This window comes from Sporothrix schenckii, assembly GCF_000961545.1.
Source record: "Sporothrix schenckii 1099-18 chromosome Unknown Cont49, whole genome shotgun sequence".
Lineage (NCBI taxonomy): Eukaryota > Fungi > Ascomycota > Sordariomycetes > Ophiostomatales > Ophiostomataceae > Sporothrix > Sporothrix schenckii.
In genome coordinates, this window is record NW_015971150.1 from 639,442 (window position 1) to 664,252 (window position 24,811).

The 24,811-nt window shown below is 53.5% G+C and overlaps 8 protein-coding genes across 8 annotated transcripts; 5 read left to right on the forward strand and 3 right to left on the reverse strand.

The window, feature by feature from the left end:
- Positions 1–223: 223 nt before the first annotated feature.
- Positions 224–2,794, forward strand: SPSK_00430 (heat shock 70kDa protein 4; the record flags this gene model as incomplete). The annotated part of the gene is made up of 4 exons (XM_016727399.1): positions 224–236; positions 335–396; positions 574–605; positions 691–2,794. The coding sequence occupies 4 exons, from the start codon at positions 224–226 to the stop codon at positions 2,792–2,794; spliced, it is 2,211 nt and encodes a 736-aa protein (XP_016582746.1).
- Positions 2,795–3,506: 712 nt separating this feature from the next.
- On the reverse strand, positions 3,507–6,853 carry SPSK_00394 (translation initiation factor 5B; the record flags this gene model as incomplete). Its single annotated transcript, XM_016727363.1, has 2 exons — positions 3,507–3,753; positions 3,828–6,853. 2 exons carry the CDS (start codon positions 6,851–6,853, stop codon positions 3,507–3,509), a joined length of 3,273 nt encoding a protein of 1,090 aa, XP_016582747.1.
- A 1,294-nt stretch (positions 6,854–8,147) lies between these two features.
- Positions 8,148–12,605, reverse strand: SPSK_00376 (thermotolerance protein; the record flags this gene model as incomplete). The annotated part of the gene is made up of 5 exons (XM_016727345.1): positions 8,148–10,060; positions 10,091–10,413; positions 10,480–11,015; positions 11,086–12,258; positions 12,372–12,605. The coding sequence occupies 5 exons, from the start codon at positions 12,603–12,605 to the stop codon at positions 8,148–8,150; spliced, it is 4,179 nt and encodes a 1,392-aa protein (XP_016582748.1).
- Positions 12,606–13,461: 856 nt separating this feature from the next.
- SPSK_00596 (uncharacterized protein) lies at positions 13,462–14,109 on the forward strand (the record flags this gene model as incomplete). Its single annotated transcript, XM_016727561.1, has 2 exons — positions 13,462–13,772; positions 13,845–14,109. The coding sequence occupies 2 exons, from the start codon at positions 13,462–13,464 to the stop codon at positions 14,107–14,109; spliced, it is 576 nt and encodes a 191-aa protein (XP_016582749.1).
- A 729-nt stretch (positions 14,110–14,838) lies between these two features.
- Positions 14,839–15,120, forward strand: SPSK_10331 (uncharacterized protein; the record flags this gene model as incomplete). Its single annotated transcript, XM_016736792.1, has 1 exon — positions 14,839–15,120. The coding sequence occupies one exon, from the start codon at positions 14,839–14,841 to the stop codon at positions 15,118–15,120; it is 282 nt and encodes a 93-aa protein (XP_016582750.1).
- A 2,725-nt stretch (positions 15,121–17,845) lies between these two features.
- Positions 17,846–19,637, forward strand: SPSK_10318 (tbc domain protein; the record flags this gene model as incomplete). The annotated part of the gene is made up of 3 exons (XM_016736783.1): positions 17,846–18,278; positions 18,345–18,524; positions 18,601–19,637. 3 exons carry the CDS (start codon positions 17,846–17,848, stop codon positions 19,635–19,637), a joined length of 1,650 nt encoding a protein of 549 aa, XP_016582751.1.
- A 334-nt stretch (positions 19,638–19,971) lies between these two features.
- SPSK_00449 (GARP complex subunit (Sac2)) lies at positions 19,972–22,183 on the reverse strand (the record flags this gene model as incomplete). The annotated part of the gene is made up of 3 exons (XM_016727418.1): positions 19,972–21,132; positions 21,203–21,627; positions 21,703–22,183. The coding sequence occupies 3 exons, from the start codon at positions 22,181–22,183 to the stop codon at positions 19,972–19,974; spliced, it is 2,067 nt and encodes a 688-aa protein (XP_016582752.1).
- Positions 22,184–23,432: 1,249 nt separating this feature from the next.
- On the forward strand, positions 23,433–24,556 carry SPSK_00554 (translation initiation factor 5A; the record flags this gene model as incomplete). Its single annotated transcript, XM_016727520.1, has 4 exons — positions 23,433–23,450; positions 23,913–24,179; positions 24,275–24,407; positions 24,489–24,556. The coding sequence occupies 4 exons, from the start codon at positions 23,433–23,435 to the stop codon at positions 24,554–24,556; spliced, it is 486 nt and encodes a 161-aa protein (XP_016582753.1).
- Between the last annotated feature and the right edge of the window lie 255 nt (positions 24,557–24,811).

Sequence of the window (24,811 nt, forward strand, 5' to 3'; positions counted from 1 at the left end):
GGTGACCAAAAAAAGGTTTTCCTCTGATTACACCCTACCGCATCTCAACTCTGCCATCGTAATCACCGAATTGTCCTCACCCTCTCCCAACGGACCTGGTACGGCCCATCGCAAACGAACCCCTCTCTCCCTTCAGCTGCCGTTCAGATCACAATTGATCTAAGCTCGCCCATCCCACCTACATCAACATCTCTCCCGGCCGTTTCGCATATACTCGCCCATCATGAGTGTTGTCGGTAAGTTTTGACGCCTAGGCCATGCCTCGGCATTCCTGTCGCACTTCCGCTGCTCCCGGGAGGCAGTTTGCTATTGCGGTCCACTAACAATGTCACAGGTGTTGATTTGGGCACCATGAACACGGTCGTCGCCGTGGCCCGCAACCGTGGTGTCGACGTGGTAAGTTATTCGTGCCTTGTCCCGTTGTGGTTCGATCGTTCCTTTTTGCTTCTAGCCAGCGTTGTGGCACAGTCACAACGCTGTCGCCGCCTGGCCTCTGCTTCTCCGACTGTTCCCTCGCCCTACTTTCGCTTCGCGGCCCAACAAGCTTTGCTAACGACCGTCCCCTTTCTGTAGATCACCAACGAGGTGTCCAACCGCGCGACTCCGTGAGTCTATACCCATCCTGGCTTACTTCCCTACTCGGGATGCATTCCCCTCCGGTCCCGACTCTGTCTAACATGTTTCTTTTAGTTCTCTCGTCGGCTTCGGCCCCAAGAACCGCTACCTCGGTGAGGCCGCCAAGACACAGGAGATCTCCAACCTGAAGAACACCGTCTCTTCTCTGAAGCGCCTTGTCGGCCGTTCCTTTAAGGAGGCCGACATCCAGATCGAGCAGCAGTACATCTCTGCGCCGCTCATCGACGTCAATGGCGAGGTCGGCGCTGAGGTTTCGTACCTCGGCAAGAAGGAGCGCTTCTCTGCGACACAGCTGCTGGCCATGTTCATTGGCAAGATCAAGCAGTCGACCGCCGACGAGATCAAGGTCCCTGTCACCAACTTGGTCTTGAGCGTTCCTGCCTGGTTCACTGACCGTCAACGCCGCAGCCTCATCACAGCCCTCAACATTGCTGACCTGTCGGTGCAGCGCCTGCTGAACGACACCACTGCCGCCGCCCTTGGCTACGGCATCACCAAGCTTGACCTGCCCACCGGTGACGAGAAGCCCCGCCGCGTCATGTTCGTCGATGTCGGCCACTCTACCTTCACCGCCTCGGTCGTCGAGTTCCGCAAGGGCGAGCTCACCGTCAAGGGCACTGCATTTGACCGCCACTACGGTGGCCGCGACTTTGACAAGGCCATTGTCGACCACTTCCAGAGGGAGTTCGTCGCCAATCCCAAGCTGGCCGTGGACATCAACACGAACGCTCGTGCTCGTGCTCGTGTCCTGGTCGCCGCCGAGAAGCTCAAGAAGATTCTTTCCGCCAACCAGACCGCCCCCCTGAACATTGAGATGCTGATGGAAGACAAGGACGTCTCCACTTCGCTGTCCCGCGCCGACTTCGAGTCGCTGGTTGAGCCTCTGCTGTCCCGAACCACCGTGCCCCTGATGCAGGCTCTGGCCGACGCCGGCCTGTCCAAGGAGGACATTGACATCGTCGAGGTCGTTGGTGGCGGTGCCCGTGTCCCTGCCATCAAGGAGCGCATCCAGGAGTTCTTCGGCAAGCCGCTGTCCTTCACCCTGAACCAGGACGAGGCCGTTGCCCGGGGTTGTGCTTTCGCCAGCGCCCTGCAGTCGCCCATCTTCCGCGTGCGCGAGTTCGCCGTGCACGATGTTGTCTCCTACCCCATCGAGTTCACCTGGGAGAAGGCCAACGATATTCCCGACGAGGAGCCAAACCTGGTTGTCTTTGGCAAGGGTAACGCCATGCCCTCCACCAAGGTCCTGACCTTCTTCCGGAAACGGCCTTTTGACCTGGAGGCCCGCTACTACGAGCCGCAGGACATCCCCGCTGGCATGAAGCCGTGGATCGCCCGCTTCTCCGTCAAAGGCGTCAAGCCCACAATTGGTGGCCCCGACGACTATATGACTTGCAAGCTGCGTGCCCGCGTCAACCCTGACGGTGTCCTAAATCTGGACAGCGCCTACTCTGTCGAGGACCAGGAGGTCGAAGAGGAAATCAAAGAAGAGGAGCCGCCAAAGACGGACGACGCTGCCGCTCCGACAGGCGAAGCTATGGACACGGACGCCCCTGCGGAGGAAGTCAAGCCCAAGACCCGCAAGGTCCGCAAACAGGTCCGTAAGGACAACCTGCCGGTCGTCTCGGCTGCCAACGCTCTGGAGCAGCCCGCCGTTGAGGATGCCAAGGAGAAGGAAGGCAAGATGACTGCCAACGACAAGCTCGTTTTCGACACAGAGGAGATGAAGAACTCGCTCGAGTCCTACATCTACGACGTCCGCGACAAGCTCACCAAGAGCGACTCCGGCGAGGAGGAATACGATGGCATCTACGTCAAGTTCTCCAGCGACAGCGACCGGGAAAAGATCCTGGCCAAGCTGACCGCCACCCAGGACTGGCTCGAGGATGATGGCTACGACACCACCATGTCCATCTATCGCTCCAAGAAGGAGGAGATCAGCGCTCTTGTCGGTCCCATCCACCAGCGTTGGTGGGAGCAGAACGAGATTGAGCGCCAGAAGCTGGCTGCTGAGCTGGCCCAGAAGGCTGCCGCCAAGAAGGCGACTGAGGAGGCTGCCATTGCTAATAACGCGGCCAACGGTGACCCCAACGCCCCGGATGCCGAGATGACCGACGCCGACCCGGCTAAGAACCCCACGATTGAGGAGGTCGACTGAATGGCAGACGGTGAAATGTAGATAACGAGAAAGAATTCTGACGATAAAAACCCGATTTAGATCATGAAGGAACAAAGGGAAGGATAGTGACTTTTGTGTTTTTTTTTTTTTTTTTTTTTTTGTTATGGATTATTGCTTTCCATCTTCATTTTCTGTTGTTTTCATGCGAGATAAATTTGAAATGAGGTTTGTTTTTTTAGTTATTCACAGTGTGTTTATTGTATTGGGACATTTTTGACTAAACAACGACGGTCACACATACAATCGTCACATCAACCATGGCCAAGCGAGGGGCACCACTGTTTCGCGATAATTTCAAGAATTGTTTTAGAAGGACTCTCCATAGGCATCATTTCATTGATAAATAAATAAAAATCAGAACTCCATGATACAATACGGATTGCCAAGAAAATTAAACGCTTCTCTGCAACCACGGCATTCTTCGTCACCTAAAATTGTGCTACTCATAAGTCTTATTTATTGTATTTGATGTTATTTCCAAAATTAAATGTAAACTTTTCTCTTTAGAAGGACAAAACAAAACGCAAGATGTGGTAGCAAAAAAGAAACAAAACCAAAATGAATAAAGTACATGAAAAACCACCTTCTTATTTTAGCGTAAAACCGAGGCAAAATGAATCACATGAGAATTCAACATGTATATGAAAAGAGGGACAAGACATCTAGAGTATGCGTTTCTTGGCTCCGGTTCCTAGATCACGTTGAAGACGGGTTTCAGCTTGATCAGCAGCTTCCACTCGTCGTCCGAGACGTCGCTACGGTAGAACTCCTTCAGTGTGTCGATACTGGCACGCGAAATCTGGCTGATGAGGGTATCGGACTCCTCCAGATGACGGCCATAGGCTGGCTGGTGGCCACCCATCTCGATCTTAACGGCCACAGACGGTTGGCCCTTTTTGCAGATCTGGATTTGCTTGTGTTCGCGCTCAATGGAGGTCCTAAACGCTTAGTTAGTATGGGAATGGCTTTTTTTTCTTTAACATCTGTTAAGAGTTTGAAAGGGCAAACGTACACTCTGCCGACGCTGATAATCTCCTTCTGGTTGGTGTTGGGGTTGGTCTTGACGACGGCCAACGGCGTGTTGATGCGCAGGTTGCCCTCGACAACATCGACACCCACGACAATAGGGGCCGTCTTGTTGAAGACAGCGACGGTGTTGAGCACGCAAGGGAAGACAGCTAGCATCTTGGACTCCTCCTTCTTCTTCTCGCTCAGGACGGCCATGTGCTTGGTGAAGGCGTCAAACAAGTGGTAGATAATGTCGGCCGTAAAGATCTTGACCCCCTGCTCTTCGGCGTAGGCGGCAGCCTCCTTGTCGACCTTGACATCGAAACACAGCATGACCGCGTAGTCGGGGCTCTTTTCCAGCATGATACCGGTCTGCATGACATCACGCTTGTAGACCGGGCCAATGCCGACATTGGCGACGGGGATCTTGCAGTCCTTCAAAAAGTCTAGCAGAGCCTCGAGCGAACCCAGCGTCGATGCCTGCACACTGACACCGCGACCGGACTTCTCAACACGGCTGAAGACGGAGGCGAGATCGGACTCGACCTCCTCCTCAAGGTCGTCCTCGTCGTCGTACTTGCCGACAACCAACAGCCGAGAACCAGCAATAGCGCCCTCGAGGCCGGGCGCGCTAATCTTGACACCCATGGCGGCCTTAACCTCCTTGTTGTGCACGTAGGCAGACCGGACACGCAACTCGCGCATTGGTGCAGGTGTGAGCAGGGCTCTAATATTTGTTTTGATAACACCCTCGACACCGCACAATATAATGCGGTCACCCTCACGCAGGATACCGTTCGACAAGATGACGTCAATGGTCATACCGAAGCCCTCGATGGCCTTGACTTCGAGCACGGTCGCCTGCACCTCGGACAGGTACATCAGCGATTCAGCCATACGTTCCTGGGTCAAGTGGACGAGCAGCTTCAGCATGTCAGGGACACCCTCGCCTGTGTGGGCGGAGGTGGGCACCAGCGACACGACACGGGACTTTTGCTTGTTGTCGTAGAAGAGCTCCGAGTTGAAACCCTGCTCGGCAAAGGCGACCTTGGTCTGCTCGAGGCGCTTGGCGAACTCGTTCTGGACGCCTCGGTTCTGCAGCGCCAGACTGTCCTGGAAGCCGTTGTTGTCAACCTTCTTCCAGCCATAGAGACGATCGATCTTGTTGAGGGCGACAATAAAGGGCGTTTTCCGGTCACGCAGCATGCGCATAGACTCGAGCGTCTGGGGCTCCAGACCGTGCATGATGTCGACGACCAGGATAGCAATGTTACACAGCGACGAACCACGGGAACGGAGGTTGGAGAACGACTCGTGACCGGGGGTGTCGATGATAAGCAGACCGGGGACCTTGAAGTCGAACGAGTTGTCCTTGTTGACAACCTGGGTCTTTTGTCGAATGGCCTCGATGGGGAAGTACGTAGCACCGATCTGCTGAGTAATACCACCTGCTTCGCCTTCCTGGACGTTGGTCTGGCGGACCTTGTCCAGCAGCTTGGTCTTGCCTGTGTCAACGTGGCCCATGATACAGCAAATGGGCGACCGCAGGTTGTCTTTGGACCGTGCAGCCAGAGCGGCCTGGTGCTCCTTCTCGCGCAGCTCGGCCAGCTCACGCTTGCGCTGCGCCTCGGCAGCCTTGGCGGCCGATTCCTGCTCGTCCTCGCTGGTGTCTTCGTCGCTGTCATCCTCGCTGTCCTCATCGCTGTCGTCGTCGTCGTCATTCTCGTCGTCGTCGTCGTCGTCGTCGTCGTCCTCGCCCTCCCCGCTCTTCTTCTTTGGCCGGACCGGCAGAGACTTCTTGTCTTCCTCATCCGAGTCGGCGTCCCAGCTGTCCTTGACATCCTCCGTCTTGGAAGCAGCGGCGGCAGCAGTCTCCCAGTCATCGTCAATATCGCTCTCGGCGGTGGCGGCAGCCTTGCTTTCCTCCTCCTTGGCCTTCTTCTTGGCAGCCTTCTCGCGCTCCTCGGCCTCCTTGGCCAGCTTCTCGGCGTTCAGGCGTGCGCGCTCCGCAGCCTCGGCCAAGACCTTCTCCTCGTCAACCTTGGCCTTGCGGCCGGCATTGCGCTTCCGGTCCGCTGTGGACGACTTCTTCTTGTCCTCATCGGCGCCCGTCTGATCCAGACCGCCTACCTTGATGCCCGCAGCCATCATCTGCTGGAGCTTCTGCTCGTTGCGAGCCTTGGCCTCCTTCTGTGCCTTGGTAAGGTACTTGCCCTCCCTCTTGAGCTGCTCGATCCGCTCCTTCTCCTTTTGCTTCTTTAATGCTCTTTGTTCTTCCTTGCGCTTCGCCTCTTCGGCCTCTTGCCGCTCGAGCTCCGCAATGCGGGCCTTCTCTTGTTCCAAGAGACGCTGCTCCTTTTCTGCGCGGAGACGGAGCTCCTCCTGCTGTTTCTGAATAGCGAGCAAGTGTGCAGGGATCTTCTTTTTCTTGCCACCGGCCGCGGCAGGTTCGGGGGCGGGAACCGCAGCAGCAGCAGCAGCAGCAACAGGTGCGGCAGCAGCTGCGGGTGCGGCCTTAGCTGGTGCCTTTGCCGGCTCAGACTTCTTTTTGCTGGCCTGCTCCTTCTTCCGTTGCTTCTCGCGTTCTTTCTTGAGTTTTTCCTTCTCGGCCTTAGTCAGTATGCGGCCGCTGTTGTCGTCATCCTCGTCTGCAGGCTCGGCCTTTGCGGGTGCCTGCTTGCCCTTGCCGCCCTTGCCTTTCTTCTCGGGGAGGGCAAACTCGTCGTCCATGGTGGCCTCAACGGGCGCCTTGTCGGCCAGCACGGCAGCAGGCTCAGCTGAGGCATCGCCATTGCCGTTCGTGGCGTTGGGATCCTCAAACTCCTCGGAGAGGCCCTTCTTCTTGCGCTTCTCCTTGTTCTTGCGCAGCACGGCCATCAGGCCGCCGCCGCCGCCGCCGCCTTCGTCGTCGTCGTCATTCTTGGCGTCACCGTCGGCGGGCGGGGCCGTAGACACGGGTGCGATGCTCTCGCCGAGTTCGGCTTCCCAATCGTCGTTGGCCTTCTTGCCTCCCTTCTTCTTCGGCGGCATCGTGGCAGATTCGTAGTACCACGTGGAAAAGGGAGGGGGAGAGGGGATGTGGGGGCCGGTATGGTATGTGACGCGTTCCGTCGGTTGTCAGCACTATCTCGTATACAAGATAAGTGCAGTTGTTCGTTCTTGTTTGTTGTCGTAACAAGATATCGACAGAGGCTGTTGGCGAGAACAAAGTGTTGAGGATTTCTGAAAACGGCAGAAAAAAAATAGCCAGGGCGAAACTAAGTCTAAGTTAATGGCTACCCAGCCTAAGAAAGGTAGGCGCGGGTGGGCAAAAAATTAAGTCCGGTAGGCAAGAACATATCTTTTTGCAGTATTTCAGCGCGTGTGTGCGGGGAAGGCAAGACGGATGACACTTGCGCAACTTACCTGGCCTGGCCAGCGCATGAGGGGCAATTCACTGACACTGATATGCGCCACTGCTGCAGCGCCCATCTAGCCCAATACGGCGGCCCCACTAATTATACTCGTTTGAGAAAAGACCATAGATCGATTTTGTACGGCAACAATGAACCCCTGACTCTGCAGTATTTTGTAGATGTTCGACGACAACGATGACCATTTTATGTGAATTAATATAGAAACTATTTAGAACACAGTTTTTCAAATAGAAAAAATAAAAAATAAAATTCGTGTGAAGTAATTTGTTTTCTTTGACTGGTACACACACACACATATATATAAACTAAAACCTATACTTGCCTTATTTCTTCTGAATCACTCAACCTACTGTCAATTGTACTGTCACATGCGGTTTAAGCTTTGCATAGCTCTCACGACGTCACCGTCACAGCCAGTGTTCAAGCATTTTTATTAAGCCCGACAGTACGGCTTGGCTTACGGGCTTCACAACAGAGAACCCGGTCCTCCAAATGCATCCTAACTCGGCCTTGCCTTGAAATTTTCTTATGTTTGTTGCTGTAGTTTACTTTTATAAATGAGGCCGCACCACCCGGACGGTCAACAAATGCACCTCCTAACCAGCAAGCAACTGCAACAATATCAAACCGAACGAGCCAAAACCTTCTACTATCGTATAATCTGCAGCCTACCATCCGCCTCTAAGAATCCGCACTTCTGTAAAGTTAAATCCGGGACCCAAATGTCGTAGTAATGCGCCTAGAACAAAAGAAATCCGAACAAGCAAAGATCGTGAACAAATCATACGAAGATGACGGAACAGGGACAAAACAACAATAACCGACAAGAGGTGATGAGCATGTGGAGACGCCGAAGTACGAGTATGGTAGTCATGTATACTTTGCGCACGCAGTGTCGGCGTCATGCCTCAGATGGCCGGTTGCAGATAGTACTCCAAAATAGTGTAGAGCAACTTGATGCATCTGCGAGTTCGCTCATCGAGAGCTGGTTCGTGTGTTCCATTCGCCTCAGAATGCGTCCCTGCATTTAAGGTAGGTCCTTGCAGGTGGTCGAAGCCTGCCGTTAAGACACCATTGTCGAGCTTCTCAAGTACGGCATATAGTTTGGCGGCGCGTGAAGGCTTCGCGAAGAGCTGCTCGAGGGCTCGTTTGTCCAAGCACCGTTGTAGCATATCTCCATCAATGTGCATAACTGTACTGTCACTTGTTCTTGAATCGTTTTCATAGTCGTCGTCTTCGTCGTTTTCATCGTACGTAAAAGGAAAGAGAACTGGCGAGCTTAATGCGAATTCATGCACAAGTCGTAGAAGGCGCCATATCGGTAGGTCAAGGAGCGTAAAGTGTTGCAAAGACCCATCGAGGCATACACCTAGGATTTCTGCTTCGTCAGGCGTACTTGGGACGAGACCGTACTGCACCTCGCGCCGAGCCTGCTGCCAGCTTGGACGAGTCCGTCCACGCACAAGTTTACGCACCGACGCGGGCAAGTCGGCTTCGAAAATCACTGAGCAGTCTTTCCCCGGTTGCCGCCATGGGATCCACAATCCGGAAGCCGTCGCATCGCGACCACACACCAGAAGTAGAGACGTATCAAGATCGTTGCCTGATATCTTGCTGCCGATCTCAATCATGTGGGTTGCAGACCTTTGCTCCGAGTCTCCGTGGTACAGTGCCATCTCGCCTGGAGCGCCATCGGATATGTCGATGATCTCGACCGAGCCATCGTCGTCGGTCACTGCAACGAGCTTGTGATTGACAATCCGGAGAGATGTTGCAGATGAATTTAACTCGAACGTCCCGCATGTGCTTAGACGCTTCACCTCTAGATCCAATTTGTCCCAGTAAATCGTCGAGCCCACACAGGAGAATACATCCTCACCTCGGCTGACAACAGAATGCACGGGCTCGGCAAAGATCTTTTTGTATCGCGTCCAGTACTTGACTTTTGGTTGCTGGTCGACAATGGTGCGTGTCGTAGAAAGGATGAGGAAACGCCCACCCTTCGTGCAAACAAGCAAAAATACCCACTTGTCTCCCTGCCGTTCGTAGTTCCACTCACCTAGCGACAGTATCTGGTCGCCTGATTTGCCAAGGCCGGATACGAACTCAACGGCCTCGCCATTTTTGTCGGTCGGCATCGATTGGTCTTCTCCAGTGTCGGGATCGATAAATTGGAGCGTGGGCCGATTTTCAAGGTCCTTGATTGCTACAACCAAGCAGCCAAGCGTGTGGGAGTAGATCACCTTGGCAGGCGTGCCGTTGAGTGGTAAGCTACGTTGAACCGGCCCCGGCTGAGGGTGCAGTTCTGCCAGCATAAATTGTTTTGTTGACGAAAGCACAAGTTGCGTTTTGTTTAGGCGGCCAGGCAGACCGCCGGTTAGCACAGTCACGCTGTTGATATGTGGTGCTGGCTTGTTGAGGGCAGCGGCATCAAATGGCCAGACTGTGTGTGTCGATCGGCACGTGGCCGCCTTCTCTCCGGAGCCGTAATGCATAGAAATCCGGCCATCACATGTTGCCAGAACTGCTTTTCCGAGGTAAACGTCGTCGAGGATGACAACTTGCACCGTACTTGGGCCGATTCTTTCTACATTTCCGGAGAAAACCCCCGATTCATCAAGAATTAGGGTCACTAGATCGCCTGCTCTTGTTCCAAACACGATTGCAGCTTCGTTTTCACGTCGGGGCAGCAGGGCGACACTGCTGATTGATTCGAGAGGTCGATTCAACAGAGGATTCCCCCCATCGGATTGGCCATGCAAAATTTTAGTAAACTCATCTATGTCGTTGTTAGCAAAGTAATAGTCCGTAGGCACAATGACTGCGCTCCTACTAGTTATTATTAACTTACCGCTTCCTGGATCAATAAGCATCGACTGCGATTTTTCGCCGTCTTTGACGTGATAAATCAAAATTGACGGACTTCCATTGACCATGAGACCGACGACGATATATGGCGACCCCAAGAATGAAGACAAGCTGAGGCAGGTAGCATCACCCGGTAATTCAAATGTCTCCACTATGACAACAGTTTTGTCCGGCTTGAGCTGCAGTAGGTGTCCTGCAAACACAGTCCCTACTAGAGTTGAGATAGCCAAAAGGTCTCCAAATATGCAAGCATCTATGACTGTAACTTGTGGCTTCTGAAAGGTGTTGGTGTGCAGGTGTCTTGAGCTTTTTTTTCCAGTCAAGGTTAGAGAAGTTCTTTTGAATGGGTTGTACACCCCGTAGTCAACTTACCTTGAGCTGGGGCCGGAAAAGACAACATAGTTTTCCGTCACTTGCACGATCACGTCTTCGGACAACTGTGCTGCGACCAGCGTCCGGGATTCCAAGTCGTATAACGTGGTCCCTTCTTCGTGAATACCAACTTGGGCGAGATCGGCGGATAAATAGAAGACCTCGGACTTGTCAACCAAAGAGATTAAAACTTGAAACTCGATGTCATAGTCGTCGGTTCGTGTTGCAAATATCCAAGCCGTTTTGACAGGTACGGGATAGTCGACTTCAAGGCCCAAATCTGCGCGTAAGCCGTGTCGAAACTCGGTGATGGCTCCTGTAACACCACGACCAGAAGTACTGAAAATGCGGTCTGGACTTGACAAGTGAGGAGCAGCAGACAGTCTATTTGCGTCGCGACTCCTGGCCTCTATCTTGTTTCCTTTGGCTCCAACTAGCCCATTGACCGTGGCAAATTCGTCGGTGGTCACAAAATCAACGACTGGGGACCAATTTGGTATTTTCCCAAGCTGCATGTTGGGCTGCCGAGGTCGGATCTGCACCGATCACTGTTAGCATGGCAACTAGCCTGACCCTTTTTTTCTCACTCTAAGTTTGGCAACATACCTGCCATATTGTGCCCGGGCCGGAGTCACCGCCCATTATCAAAATATCATTGAAGTCGTCAAACAAGCTGCAAAATGCTGTGCCGATATTGCACTCAAATTTTCCAATCTCCACCGACGCACCGAGAATGTTGTCAGAGTTGATATCCAAAAACATGACAACGCCATCTTCCCGTGCAAGGTAGATGCTGTCTCGTGTTGTGTTGTATGTGGGGAGCCGGTATGGCCGCGTCCACGCTGCCCAATAGGGAATACCGCGACCATGGTGAAATCGCGATGTTTCGTGTACTTCCATTGCAAAGTCGTCGAACTCGGTGGGGAGATTGAGTGCATCCTTGCAAACGCCAATATGACGTGCTGATATAGCAAAAAAAGCGGAGTGAAGCGTCAGAGGCACGATCAAGATTGGCATCTGATGTTGTGGAGGGAGCGGGTGCCCCCTCTTCTCGTCCCTGAATACAGCTGCTAGGTTATCACCAGCTTCCCATTCGTACGTTACCATCCGAGACTTTCCATTGTTGACGATAATGAGTAGGAGAATGATGTGGTAGTCGTCTTCGGTACGTGGATACAAGAACTCCATCTTGTGTATGACGCCCTGCACGGCACGGGGGCGGGAGTATTTGATGGGTTTCAATGGTTTGTTTCGTGAGTATGCGTCGTTGAGCTTTTGAGAGGACTCCAGCTCGTGTACAATGAAAAGGTTTTCTGGGCAGGCAACAGCCATGTATCGAGAGCTGGGATCGACGCATGTGTGGAACCCGGGCTGCACGATTCGGTTACTGAGTGGCTGGCAATGTGTCGACACGAATATGGGGTTGTCGCCGCTTTGGGGGTGGATGAAAAGGAAAACACAGTCGCCGCTTTCGAGCACGACGAGAAGTTGTTGTGGAGGTAAACTCAGTCCGACTGCCTTGTCGGTCGACCGATGTGGCTTCATGCCCCCCATTTCCTCATCGCCAGATGTGCTGTTGTTGTCATCATTGTCCAGCTTGGAATCGTCTATTTCAGTCTTGATATGGACCTGAACCTCGTCGTTTTCATCGTCAGTGGCGCTCTCTGGGGATGTACCAATGACCTTGGCATTTCGAATACGGGACCCAAAATCGGTCTTGCGAACAATGTTGCGAAGCCGGCCATCTCGTCCTAGTTCACTGATTTGCACATAGTGGTCCTGGAAGTAGGTTAGGAGCTGGCAATGGAAAAGTGAATGATCCACCCATTATTTAGACAAGGATAACGACTAGGTGCACGTAGATAAGCAACGGAAGATGCGCGGAAACTTACTCCAATAACGGCAACGTCCATATGCTGTGCAGACCGTAGCCGCACAGGAAGCATCCAGTGTGCTACAGGACTCTCAATGACGGTTTTGGTAAGAATGCCAATAGTTGGGGGTTGGTCGATATGCTGTTCCGGTACACTGGGTTTGTTGTTGGTACCTGCCTTGAGCATATCGTTGATAGCGACCGTTTCCGTAACCCACTCGCCATCGCGAAGAACATCCGTCTGGAAAGCCATCCTCCACGCCGTTTCATGCCCCGAGGCCTAACGACAAGGCCGGAGCACGTCTTGACAGCAGACCAGGTATATGGGTAGGAACAAACTAGAGCCGTATTGCTGGCAGTAAACCGAAAATAGGTAGAAGAGGTTGAAGAGCGGGTGGCACCTATGAGCGTCTGTCGACCGACATGTGGAGAGACCGGCTGAAGGACAATGTGGTGCCTAGGTAACAGTTAGACCACGTTGTGCGTCTTTGACATTAAGTAGCATGGTAAAAATATACATAAAAACAATCCACTTGCGATATCACATCATTTTGTGCAGGTGTTTGTTTAAGAGCAGGGAGTCAAGGTCGTGTTTTTACCACCACTTGGAGCATAGGCTGAGAAAGAAAGGACGCACTGAAGGGGGCAAGGAGGGATGGATTGAAAAGAATGATTAGTGAAAGTAACGTGCATAAAACAACACGGCAGGTAAGTGAAGAGTAAAACACAGTGAGAAAAAAAACTCAAAGCGCACAAGGTTTTCCAGGAACAGTGAGCTGCTGCCCCTCTTACAAAGCAGCTCCTCGCCAATGGGCGGCAGAGCTGCAAATAAACGAGAGAGGGGCGGGATTTCTGGATACGCAAGGACTCATGTATGGGGGAGGGGGGCTTCGTAGAGAGAGATGAGAGAGGTCTCCAGCGGCACAATTGTGCGTAGAAGTGCTAACAGCAAAGAATATCAACAAGTAGCAATTGCAGCAGCCGTAAAAGTTTTGGAGAGATGACAAAATAAAACAAAGACGGACAACAGGAGGATGGTGTCGTAGAGGGCAAGACGAGACGACGGACGGGGCTCTGGGAGAAGTGGAAGAGAAGTTACACAAGACAACATGGACGTAAAGGAAACGAACATGGATGTTAAGGAAACAGAAAACGGCTCAAAGGCAGCCTCGATACATGTCCGTGGCCAGGCAGGCCAGGCCAGGCAGACTAGGCAGGCCAGATACAACGAAGCCGGGAGCACGGAGGTGACGGTGAAGTGGCCAGGTGGGAACGGGAAAAAAAAAAGAAGACGAGGACAAGGGGTGACAAAAGAGATCGAAGATACACAACGAAAGGCAACAGCTGTACGGAGCACAGGAGGACCAGTAGAAGCGGCAGGGCAACAGAAGAAAGAGGAAGAGGGTAGCAATGACACGCTGTATGCCCATGGAGGGGCGAGGGGATGGGATCGGTGAACAAACGGAGGCGGAAGCTACCTAGACAAGCACAGCGGCAGCCGAACAGCCCAAGACAAGGGATCTGTGGGAGGACGAGGCCGCGCCGGGGTTTCAACCAGGGACCCTGCACGTCTCGGTCGCTGGGGACCACAATCTCGCGTAGAGAAGCTAGTCTTGGCGCGAGATGAGCGTGCTGCGTTTGTTGATCGTGATGGGGGATGCGTCGAAGGAGATGCCGGAGCTGCCTACTGTCGGACGAGATTTGGAGATGGAATTGGGCCGGAGATGAACGATGAGCGGATGCAGGGCAACGATTAATGGACGCTTTGTTGGAGATTAAAGGAGGAATAATAGAGAGGGAGAGGGAGAGAGGGAGGCCGAGCCGACAAAGTAGACGTGGTGTCAAGATGAAAGGAGGAAGCTTACAAGTGGCGCTCGCTATGCGTGACTATATATGCGGTCGTGCCTTTACGTGATGTGTCTCATATATTTGTCGTGGGAAAGCGCGATGCGGCCAGATCTTGCCGTGAAGGCTGCGGCGAGGAAAGGGCCAGGCTAGTGCTCCTTCTCGCTGCCCTCAGGCACACACAGGAACATTCGAAAACGCCGAGGCGCGATGATGTTGTCGTTCCAACCAAGAGCAAAGCGGTAAAACGCGCATGCGAGGAGCGCGGAAGGAAGTCGCGCACTCGGTGCAAGTAAGGCAGCAACGATGTGGAAGGAGCGGAGGGATTGTCGGTCGTTGGTGTGGGCTTGACCCTGCGCACATGGCCCAGTCTTTGTGTGTGAAAGAGGCGGCGGACAAGTACGGCAAAATCTCACAAGTTGGATAAGTAGTAGTAATTACTCCGTACATGAAAAGGGAAGGCGCATATGGCGGGGAACGGGGGAGCTTAGGTTGAGCTAAGCGGCTTGACAATTGGTTCGTTCGAAACGCAGTCGTTCTTTCCTGGTTTCTCGTGTTGTTAACATCAACTCATCGTTCTTCCCTGTGTTGTGTCGAGGACTTTGTGGATCAGTCTATGGAGGAGAGAGGAGGGACAAAATATGCCCCTCGTCTACCCTCGTCTACCCTCCTTCCTCCTCGGTTCTGAATCTCTATGCCGGCTTGCTGTGAACGCTGCTTCCGCTATCCGCAGCCCACTACCCGCATTTACATGTCGCAAGCATCCTGCATTTGCTGCTCACCCTTTTGACGGAACAAGCTTTGCTCTGGTTATGTGTCCCGCTCTGCACGCGGCGCAAACAAACACCTTCAGCATGGATTGGCCAGGCGTCGTCTTCCAAACGGCAAGCCTTCGCCCTCCTACGTCACCTGAGGAACAATAAAAACCACGGACATTCTCCGTCACTACGTCTTATAAAGGGCAATCATCTGAGGACAGTCCGTTTCAACCAAATAAATCAATGGACTGTGGACAAGGGACCAGGGTGAGTGAGTGCATGCCTATACTTTGTGGCGCGTGCAGGTCATCGTATATAGAGGCCAGGACGAAAGGAAGACAACATGCCAGGTAACGAGGGCTGGCTTAGACTGCCCGTTCTGGTTGCTTTGCCCTACCCACCGGTTCGCCAGTTACTTCGGCTACTTCGTCTCGTCCCCGCTCTACGCAGTGCTACGACTCTGCACGCTTCCACCTCCCTTTCCTGCTTGACACATCATCCTTTTGCTTTTCTTGCACACGACATCGGGTCATTGCCCCAGCTCCTCAGCAAGCACTTGTATAGCGGCCGGCAAGTGGTTAAGGTGTGAGTTTGTCTCCTTTGCGACCAAAAGACGTGCCGAAAACTGAAGAAGGAATTCGATATGCCAGGCGCAAAGGCTACGACGTACGACTCAATAGCCGATGGTAGCCTCGAGACTTGTTTCCAATTCGTAACGGCTAGGTTGCATCGTCCGAGCATGCAGATTGTGGTCCAGAAACAAGGACTCTTTGGTACTTTGGCTCTTTGGTTCTGCTGCAGGGAGAACAGAAACTAAAAGAGACAATAGGTTCGAACAATGGGAGCAATAGGACCTGCTATATTACGGACCATGAAATTCCCCGTCCTTGTTTCTCGAATTCTCGTTTCTCACACCACACACTAAGGCTGCCGGTACAGCCCTGCACATTCTCCAGGCCACCGAGGCGACCCGTCGCGCTCGGTTGCGGGTTTTTAGACTGGATGTAGCCGTGTCGCCTCATCGGTCGCTCTAGACCCCTGCATTTTCGACCAGCCCTAGCCCTTGGACCTCATTTTCGACTTTTTGTTTCTTCAGCAAACGGCCAACTCCTTTCGGATCTGCCAAATTGATGCTGGCCGCCAAGGTGCCTCGAGGCGAACAAGGGGATACGAAGGGAAAGAAACAAATACGATTTGGGACCATGGACAATCGGCCGGCCGTCTTCCGACTACAAGAGAAGCCGCATGGTCCTCGATCCTCGATCCTCGACAACAATGTCAGCACGTTGAGCGAGATGTGATAAGATGCGGCAGAGCATGACCGCACGCCGTACGTTACAAAGAGAGAGACACGTCGGGGAACGCCAGAGCAGAACGAAACACCGCACTGATATTAACACCTGGGTGTCGCCGTTGGGACCCAGATGACGAGTCATATTTGATCTGTCATCTGCGTTTGCGAACAGAGGGGAGGTACGGACGGCGGGGGACGGATGCGAGGGGAAAGAAGGTCGGAAAGGAACATGCAGCAGACAAGGGGTTTGGCACTGGGCAATCCATTCATGCGACTGAGAGGTCGGCACATGGCTGTTTGGTCTGGGCCTGTGCCAGGGCTGTGTGTATGGTGCGCAGGCGCTGTGGCACCTGCTGCAGCGATCCTCACTTTAAGGGCAGTGGAGCGTACTGAATCACACAAGTGGCTCGAACATCGGTCTGGAGGGCGGACAAGATCTGGACGTATCTTACCATACAGCCTGGCTGTACGGCTTGGCATCTGCTTTCATGAAGACCTGATTCGGTCTTGAAGATCGATCAGGTTCGAAGCGATGCGAGCTGTTGCCCAAGGCATCTCGTATCTTACGGCCGTCGTATTTACAGATGTATTGCCGCGCACTGAAGATAGCTAATACGTATTATGCCGCTAAACTAAAGCTCGTGGTCACCAAGCTGCTCCCTCCGAAAGCTCTAATTAGTAGTGCAGGATCTGGTGCAAATACGTCGTAAAACAGCTCTAGTGGGGCAAGCCAGGGCTCTTCTTAGAGGCTTAGGCAACCCTGAAACGATCGTTAGCTCGTCCTGACGTTGGTCAGTGCACAAATATCGCTAGCAGTGGACCAAACTGGTCCCACACTGCCACTTGTCCTGTCCATTCCACACCAACCCACAGTCCCACAGTCCACTGTCCGGTCTGTACCGTCTATCCCTTAGTGGTTCTGGAAAACCCACACGTCATGGCTTCACTCTCCTTCAGACCGCACGCGTCGACCGACTTCGACCGCACACAAAAACACGCACCAGCACGCTGCATGCACGTCCGTCTTCTCGTCCGTCTGCTCGTCTCGAGCCAAGTATCTACGGGAGTAATACTCCCCCCCGACGCGGTTACGCGCAGCCTCCGAAGCCAATCACCGGGTCGCCGTCAATTAACGAGCTTGTTCTTCTCTGCGTAACGGCATCTGAGTTTTGTTTGGCGTACGTTGGGGCGTTTGTCATCACATTGGTGATCTGCCTTCTTCTTTGGCACAAACCGGATGGTGCCTTTTGTACAACCATCATAGATCTTACGACGCCTCCAGACACACAAGCGATTCTATCCATATATGTCCATTGGATGGCCAGGCCGACGACAGTTGTGCATCCTGCAGGACAGCCAAGCCGGACGCACTGATCCCCGTCTCTTTAAGCACTGTTTGCTCTTCAACCCCCAAACATTTCGTCGTCTGGCAGGGATAAAAAAAGTCCAAAAAGAGCGTGAACAGTGTCCTGAATTAGGACATCGTGCAGCGCCAACCACTTCCCTTAGTTGATTCAACGGAAGGGAATGTGAGGGGCGGTAGTTCCGACCGTTGAGGACTGGGCCGACAAAAGCACCGCAAGACACACGGCTGTTATGGCTTCAGCAGAAGGTGGCTCTGGCGGCAGCACCGAGGCGGCTCGCTCTGCAACAGAAAAGGCTGCCACTTCCGATAGCCAGCAAATAGAGAATACCTCTCTGAATGGGGTACTTGAAGAAAAGTCACAGCAACAGCAAAGCAGCCTTCTCCTTCACGAAAATGGCCTCGGTGAGAAGAACGACACACATGACGACATCCCCAAAATAGCGCCAAAACGAAATGGTGGCCGTGTAACGGCGTCACGGCAGTCATCATCGCTCTCTGTGAGCAGAAGTGAAAAGACTGAAATGCCGGTGAAAGACGATCCCACCGTGGCCGCAAAAAAGCAGGAAGTCCGTGATGCTTGTGTGCTTGGCGACTTTGCCCAGCTTCAGAAATTGGCAGGCTCCGCGGGCGGTTTTCTTACAGACGAGTTACGCCAAATAGCATGTAAGTGGATACTATTGTTGGAATTCCACCACGTGTTTCTACTCGTCGGTTGCTAACTCCTCAAAGGGCCGGTACTCCTAGGAATTCCTCTCGACGCTGACGGTCATGCCGACGTGGAGGCGGCGTCGGCTATAGCAGGTATCCCGAAAGAAGAGGACAGCGGCTCCTGGGAGAGTCTCCCTCCTCATCGAGACGAGGAACAGGTCCAGTTGGACGTCAACCGTGCCTTTGTTTACTACCCAACGCGTATGACCTTCCCCTCCCTGGCCTTGTATTCTGATTTTCTCGCGACAGACCAGTCGTATTAATCTATGGAAACTAGACGCCAACGACGCTGAGGAAGCTCGCCAAAAGAAGGCCTTGTCAGCGCTGATTATCGAGGTCTTGCGCCGGTACCCCTACTTGTGCTACTTCCAAGGCTTCCACGATATCTGCCAGGTCTTCTTGCTGGTACTCCCTCCCCATTTGCGGACGCCGACCGTTGCCCGTCTGGCTGTCCTGCGCATCCGCGACTTTATGTTGCCCACCATTGATGCTGCCGTCCAGCAGCTCCTGTTGCTGCCGGACATACTACGAATGGCCGACCCGCCGCTCTGGAACCATTTGCGACTTGCACAGCACCCGCGGCCTTTTTTTGCTCTCAGCGGCACCCTCACCATGTACGCCCACGACGTACAATCTCTCGGTGCCATTGCGCGCCTGTTTGACGTGCTGCTGGCCCGCCCGCCTGCGTTCTCGCTATATCTGTTCGCGGCTATTGTGCGTGCACACCGCGAGGCCTTGTTTGCCACACCGGCCAACGAGCCAGAGATGCTCCACCATATTCTGTCCAAATTACCGGGCCGGACAGGCGGCGACCGGGGCAATAACGAAAACTTTAGTGAGGAGAGCGGCAGCGCATCGTCTCCACTGCTAGACGATCTCATTGCCGATGCTGCGCAGCTTGCAAACGACTACCCAGCGCATACGCTGCCGGCGTGGCGGTCTATCGCTGCGTCTTCTGTTTTGAAGACGGCGGACGATCGTGCGACTGCACAGTCAAAGAGCAGACCTGAAAGCGCCGCCGGCAAGCCCTTGGCCTCTGGCTTGACAGTAGCCGATGGCGAGCGGCTGTTCTACGAGCATGTGCGCGAGCTGGAAACAGCCGAACGGCGGCGGCAGCAAGTGGCGCGGGTCCGGCAGATTCTGTGGCAGTACAGAGGCCCCATGCGGGCTGTCGGTGTTGCTGTGCTCGTGGGTGTTGTTGCCGTTGCCCTGCGCCGGTCAGGTGCCAGTGTTGGAGCGGGAAGCTCGTTCCTCACTGGCCCAGTCGCAAAAGTGTCGTCACTTTTGTCACGCGTCGGGATATACATTGGCTAGTGTGCCTACTTTTGTTTTTACGTTCGCCTGTTTTGTCAATTATATATCCCGTTGCTGCTACATAAACAAACGTTATACTCCTTCAGCTTTGTGCTGTTTGTTGAATCTCACAGCTAACGAAAGTTTTATTGATACGGCTGTCTCGCGAGGCTACGATGGAAAAAAAGTATACAGTTGTGTATTTTTATAGACCGCCAAGTATTTATATAGAAACACCGCTAATGGAAATCAGACATGCCCATCAAGAAAAAATAAGCAAAGGAAACGAGAGCGCATATGAATTAACTGGACAAAAGAAATAAACCAAACATGCTGCAAAGCACCAACTCCAGATTCATGCCCCCTCTTGAAACGCCATCTTGAGAGCTTCAATGTGCTGTTTCTGCTCGGCCGCAAGCTTGCCGCCGTGCACGTCGCTGACAATGGTCAGCACCAGCGAGTAGTTGTTGTACAGGAACCGCTCGCGCCGGCGCTTGTCCTTGCCGAAGCACACCTGGCTGTACTTTGTGAGGAAGGCTTCGACCTCGTTCCGCAGCCGCAGCATACTCGTCACCACGGGCTCGTCGTCGCCGGCCTCGGTGCTCAGGGCCAGGATGCCGTGCAGCAGCTGGCCAAAACGCTGCGTGACGACGTGTGGCGCGGCCGAGGCGGCAGCTGCGCTGCCACCACCGCCCGCATTGCCGCTCGCTAAGATTGTGCTATTTCCGCTGCCGGCCAAGCTGTGCATGCTCTCGCAGTGATGGTCCATAATCACCTGGAAGCGTGGCCACAGTAGCATGTTGGTAGCGTTGTTATAGCCGTCGACGGCTGGAATCTTGCGCCGCTGCAGCTCAAAGGCAAAGTGCTGATTGAGTCGGATGCACAACAAGACGCCGAGGCAGTCGTATGTCTCGCCGATGAGCCCACGCGTCAGCGTCTGGCCGAGCTGGAAGGTCGGCTCAAAGGTGTAGTTAAAGTGCCGCGCAATGGTGGAGAAGGACAGAGCAGGTGAGAAAAAGGATGCCATAAACGAGTATTCGGCCGTGGCATTGTCGACGAGCGCGAGGTTGAAGTGGCGGAAAGGCACTTCGAGGTAGTGCGTCGACTTGTCGTCCTCGGCCATGTACGAGGACAAGGCCACCTGGTTAGGGCCCTTGAGGAGATCGATGCGCCGGCCAAGGCTGAAAGCGTCGTGTGGCGGGCCGCTCACCTTGGCGGCGCTTCTCCGTGACAGATGGTCGTCGTGGCCCAAAACGTCGTTTTTATCCAATATGTGCATCTTGAGTTTCTCGAGCGATTTGGCGTACCGGGCGAACTGGTTGCTGTAGTACCACCTCATGGTGTTCATGTATGCCAGGCAGATTTCGTCGGCAAGGACTGCGTGGTGTTTATGCAGAAAGGTGAAAAGGTCTTTGAACTTGATGAAGCTTTGCTGCTGGATGATTTGCGCATTGATGTGAGGGGACCGCAGCGCCTTGATCTGGGCCACGAGAAAGTCTCGAATTCGCTCGATGGCCTGGCGAGCGCGATGTTACTAAGTGCAAATGTAGGGGTCTCTCGGTAGAAATTGGGCTACAGCGACCTACCTTGAGAACCAGCTTGTCCAACAGCGGTAAAAGATCTGTGGCGGCCTTGATGAGATTTGAGCCCTGCTGCCTATCACCCGGTTGCTGAATGTTCGTAGACGAGCGCAGTGACGCTGTCCGCTTGTCCACTTCCTTAAGGCATTGGACCCACTGTTCGTCAATGTGGCCGTCCACGATCTTGTGAACCAGGTCGGGTGACACGCTCAGGTCCTCTACTGCGGGGAAGAGACCCTTTTCGACTGCTTTTCGGTTTTCAAGGCGAACGTTGAGCGCCGTGGACCGGGATTGCAGATTCTCAATGTCGGCGGACACCAGGCCGAGGTCGTTTCGGAAGCTGGTCAAATTGGTCTCGACGGAGTTTAATATCTCGTCGCAGGCGCGGATAGACTTGTGTAAATCTTCGAGCTTCGCTTGGTCTTTGTCCACTAATGATCGTACAGAAACGTTAGCACATATTAAGAGGACACCGCACCGAGTAAAAGATGGGCAATTGCACATACAATCCTCGGACGTGCGAGATGCTTGCAGACTTCCCCGGCGCTTCACCGGGACCTCCCAGGCAATTTCCCGTAACGTCAAACCAGAAAAGTCAAAGTCTGCCTCGAGGTCCTCGTCTGTAATAATCACTTCGTCTTGGCTCTCCGCCGGGTCTTCTACTCCACTGTCCTTTGGAGACGCGCCGATGAGCCTTCCTAACAGTGCGAGGGCTGCCGTGTCTTGCGCTCTGGGGTCCCCCGTCACGGACTTTGCCGATGTGGACTGCTTCAAAGAGGATCCGTTCTGCCTCCGAGAGGCAAGCAGCGAGGTTGTCGAGTCGTTGGAGACGAGCGAGAGCGACGAGCCCCGGGCTGGCCGTTGTGATGTCATGTATGGTCCTCGACTCGCACTCGATGGCCGTCGCGGGAGGGGCGATCCGGATCGGTTACCATTGCTCTGCGGAGAGGCCCCACCACCGGCATGGCCTAGACGGTCTAGCCACATGGCGAGAGCGAGGCTGGCGGCCGGGCTCGGAGCGACCGCAGACGAGTAGGGGGACGTCGAGGAAAAGGAGACCTGTTGCTTCGAGAGGCGCGATGCTCACGCCTAGCGCCCGTCGCAGCAACAAACAGCAATCGAGCCCATCCACAGTAGCGGCTTATTGCCTCTGAATGCACAAAGTGGCGTCAGAAGGCGTCAAAAGGTGGGAGTCGTGTTCTCGCGCCGCCGCCGTATATCGTCGTCGTGTTCTGTCGTCTAGGTGCTGTTGTGTTTGATAGCAGGTGTCTTCAGCAGCATCAGGCACTCTGTGTCGTATGGAGCTCCAATAGGGGACTAGAGCGCCCCTGCGCCAGAGCTCAGGCTGTCTCGGCGGCGCTGCAACCGTCGAGTCGACATGTCGGTCTTAACACGGATTACATAAGGGCATGTAGATTTGCTCCACTTTTTTGTCAATATGGATTACTTATGTAATAGCGCGTAATTCGTACCACTTGCACCGTTCCAAGCCTGCTTGAGACAGAGACCAAGTTGTGCTGCCTTGACAGGTTGCGAACCAGTGCATTGTGGCTTTCGTTGTCGTGGGCGCCGGCTCGACATCCTGACCGCGGCCCATTCCAACACGAAAGTGTATCGAGGCTGCTTACTCTCGAGCAACTGTATGACTCTTTCTAGGCAGTTTGTCTAGTTTTAGGCGTGGCGATGAATACATCGAACAGTCCGACTAAAGCTAAGAAACGGTTAACACAAGAGAGGCTGCCAAGTCCCAGGCAAGGCCGGACGTCAAGATTTCCGACACTGAGGAACGCAGACACCTTCATTAGCTAGATCTGATTGGCGCCCTCATCGCCCTCTGTTTCTGCGCTTGCTAAACTCGGTTGTTGCCCAGTACAGTGCTTCTGTCTAGGCCGCTCTTGCCAGTACCTGATCTCCTATGGAGGTGTTCTTGCCATCTTGTTGCCTCCCCACTGTCGAAAAAAATAGCCTGTAAAAAAAAAATACAAACCCACAGAAAACAGTCCTTCACCCCGCCCCTCTTTCTTAAAATTTCCTAGGAAACCATTCGCTCTTTCCCCTCCACCCTATATTTTCCTTGCCTTCCCCCGACTTCCCTCACTCAATATTTTTCTTCTCCTTCTCCGTGGCTTGAACATTGCTAGTTGGTTCAAACACAAAACTTTTCCACCTCGCCCTCATCACCACTGTCCATCTTTCTTTCGTCGTCAACAATCCTTTTTTCCTCAACCCAGTCAAAATGGCGGACGATTCTCAGGTAAGAAGTGCAGCATGTGGCTACTCGTGACCCAAGGTACACTGCCGAAAAGGGCGAAAGGAGGAGAGAGAGAAATCGAGAAAATCATCACCCCGCAATCGCGAAAATCGCAGAGGCAGAGGCCCCTCTTCCGATTGTCCATGTTTTTCTGCTTCTGCAGCGCCCAAATCTCGACAATGGGCGCTCTTGTGTCTTTGTTTCACATATTTGTTGGCTTTGATGCGAAGGACATGCAGCTCGACCGCAGCAAAGCCTCGTATCACAACCAGTCGACGGACCCAACTTGCGCCCTCTCGCCACCCAAGACAGTTCTCGATCGAATGCTACTGTTACGATTGTTTCTCTCTCTATATTTTCTACTCTCTCCTACTCTCTGTGCTTTTTTGGCTGTTCGCTTGGCTGCGGTGGCCGAAAACAATAATGTATGCGAGTGATTCCATATATTAACATGTTACCGTCCAGCATGAGCACACCTTCGACTCGGCCGATGCCGGTGCTTCGGCCACTTTCCCGATGCAGTGCTCGGCCCTGAGAAAGAACGGCTTCGTCGTCATCAAGGGCCGTCCCTGCAAGATCGTGGACATGTCAACCTCCAAGACCGGCAAGCACGGTCACGCCAAGGTCCACCTTGTCGCCATTGACATCTTCACTGGCAAGAAGCTTGAGGAGCTGTGCCCGTCCACCCACAACATGGACGTCCCCAATGTCAAGCGTAGCGAGTACCAGCTGGTTAGTATTATCTTTTCGCCCTGCCATGAGACCATGAGACCACGAGGCCACGAGGACCGTCTCAATACGATTACCTGCTAACGCATGCCGCACAGCTCGACATCTCGGACGACGGTTTCCTCTCGCTGATGAACGACGATGGTGACACCAAGGACGACGTCAAGCTGCCCGAAGGCGAGGTTGGTGAGAAGATCACCAAGCTCTTCAAGACTGAGGAGAAGGATACCAGTATGTTATATTCCCACCCGATGCATGTGGATCACAAGCACACACAGATGCGCCTATGGACCGAAAACTAACATGTCCTAGACGTCACCATTCTTACCGCCATGGGTGAGGAGGCTGCCATTGACGCCAAGGAGGCTGCCCGCTCGTAAAAAGTTTTTGCCATGATTATTGCTTTTTTTCTTGCCTCGTTGCTGCTGATTGTGTCGTTCTGGTTGGAGTCGTTGCTTGTCGGGCAGGACACGATTCCTTGTGATTGCGTGATTCCTGATAATGGCACAGCATTGGTCTTTGTTCCGATTCTGCATGGCAAGCGGACGAAGCCCCTGGGGGCGTTGGTTTCTGGAGGACTCGGAATCTATAACGGGGAACCACTATGGGCGCCACGGACATATGTCGTATATTTC